The following is an 8,987-nucleotide window of genomic DNA, read 5'->3' as shown; positions in this document are numbered from 1 at the left end:
TGACGGAGGAGGCCATTCACTTGCCTCCCGCTCCGGACATATTTGGAGAAGGTTGAGGTGAGATGTGCGGGCTTGGGCGCTAGAGCTCGAGTTCGCAGAGATGGATAAGCCAAGGAGGAAGAAGGCGCAGGTAAAAAGGTTGGATCTTTATCCCCTTATATGGGCGGACAGAAACACGCGTCCCCACCGGCCTGGTAAAACTCGCTTATCCCCCAAGCGTCGCGATTGATGGCGCGGTTGGGTTACCCACGTCCGTATTGATGGGAATCCCGGAATAAGGGGAACACGATCTCTGCTTCGATAAGACGTGCCAAGGAAACCGCCTCGCTAAACGCGCTAAGATGGAACAATAAAAACAATTTGAAGGCTTGGTAGTGGTGTGACATTACGCCACAAAATACGTCAGTAGATTGAACTTGTGTAATATTATTCTCTATACGGTTGTACATGGAATTTATTTTGCAGAGCCGGACACTATCCTGTTGTTCACAATCTTCTATAAATTATTCGGAGGAGGAACCCGCCTTGCAACGCCGAAGACAACATGCGCCGGACTCGTCGTCATTGAAGCCTGGTTCAGGGGCTACTGAGGGAGTCCCGGACTAGGAGGTGTCCGGATAGTCGAACTACCATCATCGGCCGGACTCCAAGACTATGAAGATACAAGATTGAAGACTTCGTCCCGTGTCCGGGTGGGACTTTCCTTGGCATGGAAGGCAAGCTTGGCGATACGAATATGTAGATCTCCTACCATTGTAACCGATCTGTGTAACCCTAGCCCTCTCCAGTGTCTATATAAACCGGATGGCTTTAGTCCATAGGACGAACAACAGTCATACCATAGGCTAGCTTCTAGGGTTTAGCCTCCTTGATCTCGTGGTAGATCTACTCTTGTAACCCACATCATCAATATTAATCAAGCAGGACGTAGGGTTTTACCTCCATCAAGAGGGTCCGAATCTGGGTAAAAACATCGTGTCCCTCGTCTCCTGTTACCATCCGCCTAGACGCACAGTTCGGGACCCCCTATTCGAGATCCGCCGGTTTTGACACCGACAGCGGGTACCTCGAGTTTGCAATGTAAGACTGACAAGAGGTTTTGCGTAGTCAGAGAGAGCACAAGATGATGATGGATTGTTCATGTGGAAGTTTTGTACACCTCTTTCATGATCATTGCTATTATTAAACCTTGCAGAGAGCACATTGCCTGCATTGAGCATCAAAGTTGAAGAAGAAACTGAATTAACTCCTACTACCAAGGAAAGACTAAAACCAACAAGTAGCAGAATATATAATATGATGTTGATAATAATCGGGTCCAAGTTAACGAGCAGCAAAGATTTGTTACGTAGAAGCATGGATTCTCAGATTAACCTCAGCAGTTGAAGTGGTAAAGATGGAGGAAGCGACTCCGACGACGAGCCGGAAGAGGATGGAGGGGGTCGCCGCTGCTCGTTGATGATGTGGATGGGCTCGTTGGCGGAGTTGGATTGGATCTGGGCGGCGGCGGCTGGCAAAGGAGAGACGCCGAGTAGTGACAGGATATACATGACGGGAAGGAGAGGGGATTGGGCCGTGAAGCGGGCTGAAACACATTGCTCGCCATAACTTCACCATGCACTTTTTTTTTTCTGATTGTTTTTTCTTTTCTTGTTTCTTTCTCTCTCTCCAGTCTCTTTTTTTTTGTTCAACAGTCTCTCTATTTTTGTTCAATTTTTATTCCTTAGTGATTACGGCATTCTCTGGTCTCTTGTTCCTTATAAAAGAAAAAGGAAAAGGTGTTGAAATTTTATTTGCCCAAACAAGCAAAAGCCAATCGGTGTGTACAGGAGGCTTTTACAGACATCAGAAGTAAACCGAAGCCAATCTGTCCAAGAAATAACAAGGTTTTCAGAGGGGAGAGCCCATATTTTCACAAGTGGTAGCAAACATATTTAAAGACATTATAACTGCGCAGTTTTCCTGCCCTCCCAAGCCATCAGCGTCCCCAGCCGTTCGATCGTCACTTTTGAGCATTTTCGCTCGTACGATTGGCTGTGACCTACCAACAATCGATAACCGTGTTAGGCTGCTGCTCCGGTGACAAATTTGGGCGTCTACTGTTTAATTGGGCCTTGTGGGCTTAACTGTGTTGTGCATCCACTCGTTCCCCTCACGTCCGCCGCTTGCGATCCCTCTTCTCTAGCGCCGCCGCCATCACTGTCGTTCTCCTGCCTCGCAACCTTCTTGGCGCCGTCCACCTCCCGACCGATCTCCTCTTGATCCCGCGTGGACGCTGCCTTATGATCTGTATTTCTATATATGCAGACAAACGAATTCTACAACCATGATTTTTCTTTTAACAATATAATTTTGCATCAAGGAACTAAAATATTCAAATTAAGGCCATCAATCGGAAGCCTTTGAGCTTTCTCTTCCATTACTTAAAAAATAAACATATACAAATATTTGTGAAAATTCCTATCATTTTATTGTTAAAATAGACGGGTGCAGCAACGCGCGCCATCAATGATCTAGTATACAAGCAAGAACTCCAGCCAAGGCCGTCCAATGGCTTCAGTGGCTTGTAGAATCTAGATAAGACATTTTTCAAGGTTTTTCAGATAAGACGTTTCTACAAACTAGTTTTAGCTCTTACATTATAGGGCGCAGTGAGTAGCTTCTTATAGGTAAAAACTGGCGCAACTGGATCTCTTTGGTCCTTGCATCGGCATCCACAAGGATCCTTGCAAATGGCGAGTTGTCAGCAACAATCTACCATCACAAAGGCCTGCGCCAGGGTGACCCAATGTCGTCGTTGCTGTTTGTCCTCGTATCCGTACTGCCGTCAGTAACCAGTTATTCAGCCCCCTCGCTACGAGCTTGCCATCCATCAGGGCGTCATTCTACGCAGATGATGTTGTCATGTTCATCAGACCCTCGAGACATGAGATCACTGTAACCAAGGCCATTTTTGACACCTTTGCTGATGCAAGTGGGCTGACGACGAACTTCCAGAAGAGCAGTATATGGGGCAGCCGCTGTGAGGAGATAGACATCGCTACACTTGCTGCCACCCTTCAATGCCCGGTTATAGAGTTCCCCTGCACCTACTTGGGGATGCCGCTAGGTGTCACGAAGCTCAAAATAATCCATTACTAGCCCATTTTTGACAAGCTGCATAAGAAGACCGGGGGTGGAACAAGCTGCACATGTCGATTTCCGATCGGGTTACTCTGATCAGATCGGTCCTATATGCTATCCCCACATTCCAGTTGTTGGCGATCGACTCGGGTCGGTGGATGGTCAAGAAGATTGACAGGCTCTGTCGTGGGTTCCTCTGGGCCAACAAAGATGAAGCCCCTGCCCCCTGGTGGGAAATGTTTGATAAATTGGAAGCAGGTATGCCTGCCTCGTGCCATGGGAGGCCTAGGCGTGCCTAGCCTAGGATGCAAGAGCTTGGCCCTGAGATGCAGATGGCTTTGGTTATCTTGGATGGATCGGTCCAAGCCATGGATTGGGCTTCCCCTGCCTTTCGACCGGACCGTGTGACAACTTTTCGAGGTGTTGGTGGACTTCTCAATTGGGGATGGCAGGATCACACAATTTTGGACTGACCCATGACTGCGGCATCAAAGTCTATGCACAACTTACCTCGACTTTTTTGGCCAGTGCACCCTCCGGCGCATAACCATTGCCGCGGCTTTGCATAATGACAAGTGGATGAGACATTTCAAGGCCAACACCACTGCTGACACGCTCCTCCAGTCTACAAACCTATGGCACGACCTTCAAGCAGTGCACCTCAATCCGGATCAGCAGAACTCAATCTCATGGAGATGGACGGCCAATGGTGTTTACAGTGCAGCCTCTACAAACAGAATTCTCTTTGCTGCAACCATCAAGCACGACTTTGCCAAAATGGCCTGGAACTCTGAGGCCCCGCCGAAGTGCCAGTTTTTCGTTTGGCTGGCGATTCAAGGAAGTTGTCTTACCGATGATAACCTTGCCAAGCGTGGGTGGCCACATAACCCAACCTGCTTGCTATGCCAACAAACTCCAGAGACGGCGATGCACATATTGTCGACCTGCCCATTTGCACAAGGGTTGTGGCTTCGAGTGCTTGACTTGTTGACGATGCCGAGTGACATGGCGCCGCTGCCCACAGATGATACCCTCCTGGGCTGGATGACACGCACTTCAGGTAGGCTCACGAAGGACGCCAAAAAACTTGGAGATCGATCAGTGCGCTCATTTGGTGGTCACTATGGAAGGAACGAAACGCCCGTGTCTTCAGCCAACAAGCATCTACGATCGGTCAGGTTCTTTCCAACATACAGGAGGAAGCAAAGATATGGATCGATGCTGGGAGATGTCAGGTGATAGCACTGATTGAAAGGCCAAGGGAGTCTGATTGAGGGCTAGTTTAGAATCAACAACACCACCACTATTCTATTCCCCAACCCCCAAACTCCGCCACTCTTTGTTTACTTTCTGGTTACCCATTTGTAACCTTTTACTCCTTCTAATCGCAATGAAAGTAGCCAAGCTACATTTCGTCAAAATAAAATAAAATAATTGGTTCACCACTCTGTAGCCCATCCCTTTTGCCTAGTTTCTTATAAATCTACTATTCCCTCTGTTCATTTTTATAAGACCTTGAAAATATTTCAGACAATGTGCAAAACAACCTATTTTGAGTTGTCTGAAATGACTTACAGAAGTGAACGGAGGGAGTAGTAGGCTGTACAATGCATATATAGTCCCCTTGTACATGAACTCTTTTATAATTAATAACTAATAAAATAAATGCTTCCGGTAGGGTTTTACCCCACTGTACCAAGGTCAAATAAGAGATTTACCAATCTTGGGGCACACTACATTCATGTAATTTGAGATTCAAAAGCACGAGTTTTTACAGATTCACAAAACAATACACGCTGCATTCCCTTCATGACAGAGAAACAAAAACCAGAGAAATTCAGAACGTGCCTGCATCTTCTTTACATTTTGTGTGCATGCAGCTAAAGAATCAATAGAAGAAGAAATAACTTCTTAGGCCGACCAAACAATTTTTTGCCAGGTCAGCTTCTTACAGTCCGGTCCCATCTGTCAGAAAATGATTAAATGGGCTAAATCACCTGATCAGTGCAATTTGCAAAAAGTTTACTGAAAACACAGTGATTTTTGCACAAAATTGGGGATTAGGTGGTTTTCTGCAATCGATGCCCCAAACGTGGTGGTTTTTTGCAATTCACTCCTCCATAAGAGAGAAACAAAAACCAGAGAAATTCAGACCGTGTGCATCTTGTTTACATTTGTATGCATGCAAGTAAAGAAAAGAAAAAAGTTCATAGAGCGACCAAACCATTGTACATCTCCACTGCTAGGGTTCGGATGAAGATGGTGTTTCCTGATTCTGCGCATTACCAAGTTTAAGACCATTTACCAACTGTTTGATCTGGTCCCCAGTGAGAGTTCCATGCTCGAGAAGGGCGTCGGCTAGCACATTAAGCTCATTGCGGTGCGCCGTGATAATATTTTCCGCGTTCTTGCGAGCATTGACCAGTAATTCTTTCACCTCCTCATCGACCAGGGCTGTCGCTTGCCAACTCAAGGTCGCCGTCTGCTTCCCATCATTGTTGCCGTAGCAAACAGGGCCGATCCGCTGGCTCATTCCATACTTGGTGACCATGTCTGTCGCCAGCTGAGTCGCCTCTCTTAGACCAGACAGGGCGTCAGAGCTCACCTCGCTCTCTCCAAATATAACCTCCTCGGCTACCTTGCCGCCCATGAGGATGTCCAATTTCGCCAGCATCTTCTTCCTTGAGAATTTATAGGCGTCTTCTTCCTCAGGCATCTGGATCACCATGCCAAGAGAGTTTCCCCTCGGGATAATGGTAGCCTTGTAGATAAGGTGAGCGCCATCCGTGTGGATAGCAACAAGGGCCCTTCCTCCAGTGTAGTACGCAGTCATGTTCCTGCAGTTATCAGGTATCACCGCCGATTTGCGCTCGCTGCCCATCATGATCTTGTCCTTGGAATATTCAATGTGATCCATCGTAACAGCTTCCGACCCATCCTTGGCAGCCTTCAGAGCAGCCTCGTTCACCAAGTTTGTAAGGGCTGCACCTGAGAATCCTGGTGTCCCCCTCGCAATCATCATCAGATCCACACCCTTGGCTTTGACCTGAAAAAATAAGAAGATTTGTAGTGAAAGGCCAAAGTCCTGCATTGAAGATTATGAAGACGCCTTATCCTTCTGGACAGAGTATGTACCTTTGACATACAAGCCTCTAGGATCTGCCGCCGGCCCTCAACATCTGGATTAGGAACCTGAACATGACGGTCAAAACGCCCGGGTCTAATAACGGCTTTATCCAGTGACTGTGGGAAGTTGGTCGCTGCGAGAACAATGATACCGTCATTCTGCTTGAAGCCATCCATCTCAACGAGCAGCTGGTTCAGAGTTTCCCTCGCCCCATTTCTGTCATTTACTTGCCTTTGCCCAGCGATGGTGTCAATCTCATCGATGAATATGATGCAAGGGGATTGCTTCTTTGCTTCACTGAAGAGCTCCCTCACTCTTTTAGGCCCAACACCCACCCACATCTCCTCGAAGTCGCTGCCGCTGCGCGCAAAGAATGGGACGCCAGCTTCGTCAGCGACAGCTCTCGCCAACATGGTTTTCCCTGTGCCTGGTGGGCCAGCAAGCAGAACACCCTTTGGAAGCTTGCCACCAAGGCTCGTGAAATGCTGCAAATTAAGCATGATAGGTTACCAACTCGATCAACATCTAGTCTACAGAAACAAAAAGGAGAACTGAAATGCACCAGGCTGCATACAAGTTTCTTAATTGGTGATGGTGATGTCTCTCACCTTGGGATTCCTTAGGTAGTGAACTAAGTCCTCGAGCTCAGCTTTTGCTTCGTCAACTCCCTTGACACCACGGAATCCCGTGGTTGATTTCATTGACATGCTACCTTTTTTGGCGTCAACGTAACTGGACTTCCTGCTTGAATCTGTGGTCCCTTTGTTCACATCATCAAAGTTACCGCCTTTTCCACTGACATCACTAGGCTTCGCACTTGAATTTGTGGCCGCCTTCTTCAAATCTTCCACGGCTTTGATTATATCATCCAACACTTTGTTCACTTCATCCAAGGTACGGCTTTTTCCAGTGGCCCCCTTACTCGAATCATCCAATACTTTGTTCACTTCATCCAAGGTACGGCCTTTTCCAGTGACCCCCTTGTTCGAATCATCCAACACTTTGATAGAAAAATTACGATATTCTTCATCCGTGCCTAGGTCACCCGATCTGTTAAGCATAGCATAGAGCACAAGGCCAAGATAGGCTGCAGTGGTCCCCATCACAGTCCAAAAAGCTATGTCCAATGGTTTGGACGGGTGGACCGGTTCTGACTTAGCAGTTCCTCCTGGAGAAAACAAGTTGCCAAAAGAATTGCGCGCCGGTTCTGACTTAGCAGTTCCTCTTGGAGAAAACAAATTGCCAAAAAAATTGCGCGCCGGTTCTGACTTAGCAGTTCCTCCTGGAGAAAACAAGTTGCCAAAGAAACTGCGTGCCGGTTCTGACTTAGCAATTTCTTCCGCAGAAAACAAGTTGTAAAATAAATTGTGCGCTTCTTTTTGCGTGGGAAAAGAATAACATACAGTTAGCGAAAGGAATGCGTGAAAAAGAAACGGCGGGTACCTTGAGTTTTCAGCTCAGCACTGATGCGGGCGTTTATGTACTTGGAGAGAGCGAATCACTTATCCCAACCCACGCCGTGCAAGATGTGTCCCAGCCTGTGACACAAGCACGCAGAGAAATTGAGATGGCCTGAGCATATGGTGGTATTCAACAATTATTAATCGCCTAAACTGTGAAGCCCTAGATCCAAAGGGCACCACTCTGAAACGCAGAGATGCGGCAGTGTCGCGGTTTCAGCATCGATGAGCTAGCCTTTTGTTTTTTGAGGGAAATCGATGAGGTAGCTAGCTAGCATCGAGCACATGGGCGAACACCTGGTGTTCCTTGGGGCTTGAAGCCCCAACAAAGATTGGGCGAGATCATTCATGATGGTTGAAGAAGTAACACAAGGAAAGGAAAGGATGGAAATACTACCCTGGATAGGATAGGGCGAGCCGGCATGCCATGAGGGACAGGACACGGACAGGACGACGTGCTGCTGGAGATTTATTCAGCCCAGTGGCTCGAGAGAAAGAAGGAAGGGAATAGCTCGGATTTGTTTGGGATTTGCTGTTCTTTGCGTCGTAGAGTACTCCTACAATTTGTTGTTAATTCCTAGATTCCTACGTACTCCCTCCGTTCGAAAATACTTGTCATCAAAATGGATAAAAAGGGGTGTATCTAGAACTAAAATACGTCTAGATACATCTTCTTTTATCCATTTTGATGACAAGTATTTCCGGACGGAGGGAGTAGATGAGATGGACTGCGCATGCGCAGTAGGAGTAGTATTTAACCGCATCCATGGATGAAACGTGCTTGTTTCTATCTCTGCTCTAATCTGGCTACGAACCCAAGGTAAACAAGGAAGAAACGGGCAGTTTCCCGGCGGCCAAAGAAGGAACGAATCTGAAGAGAAATATATGCCACCTGCTAGGAGGCCGGCCGCTGCCCCTCCCCGGCCGGATCTGGTCTGAGCCGGGGGCCAGTGAGGGAACGGCCGTCACCAGCAGCACCGGCGCTCCGCCGGTCTTCGCCGAGCTCGTCCACCATCCCGCCCCGCCCGCGAGGGTTGGGATGGGCGGCGAGGCTGTCGCTGCCGGGACCTGACTCAAGATTTTTGGCACCTCAACTTGACCTCAAGAGGAATGCTTTCGGATCTGTTGTGCACGGGCGTCAATTCCTCACATTTGATTGATTGACGAGTTAAAAAGTCTAAAACTTGCAGGCTTCATTCCGGTTTACTAGTCCCCTCTTTTTTTTTTTTGAAAACTTTCAATCTAATATTCATATTTATTGATGCACACTAGAAATA

General features: G+C 47.5%; 1 protein-coding gene across 1 annotated transcript; it reads right to left on the bottom strand.

Moving 5' to 3' along the window:
* Positions 1–5,365: 5,365 nt before the first annotated feature.
* Positions 5,366–7,353, bottom strand: LOC123084318 (ATP-dependent zinc metalloprotease FTSH 5, mitochondrial-like). Its single transcript, XM_044505984.1, has 3 exons — positions 6,859–7,353; positions 6,322–6,735; positions 5,366–6,169 (listed from the first exon to the last, which is right to left on the bottom strand). Exons 1-3 carry the CDS (start codon positions 7,351–7,353, stop codon positions 5,366–5,368), a joined length of 1,713 nt encoding a protein of 570 aa, XP_044361919.1.
* Between the last annotated feature and the right edge of the window lie 1,634 nt (positions 7,354–8,987).

The sequence above is a fragment of the Triticum aestivum genome, chromosome 4A (genome assembly GCF_018294505.1).
Source record: "Triticum aestivum cultivar Chinese Spring chromosome 4A, IWGSC CS RefSeq v2.1, whole genome shotgun sequence".
NCBI classification, from domain to species: Eukaryota; Viridiplantae; Streptophyta; class Magnoliopsida; order Poales; family Poaceae; genus Triticum; species Triticum aestivum.
This window is presented reverse-complemented; position numbering and strand designations above follow the sequence as displayed.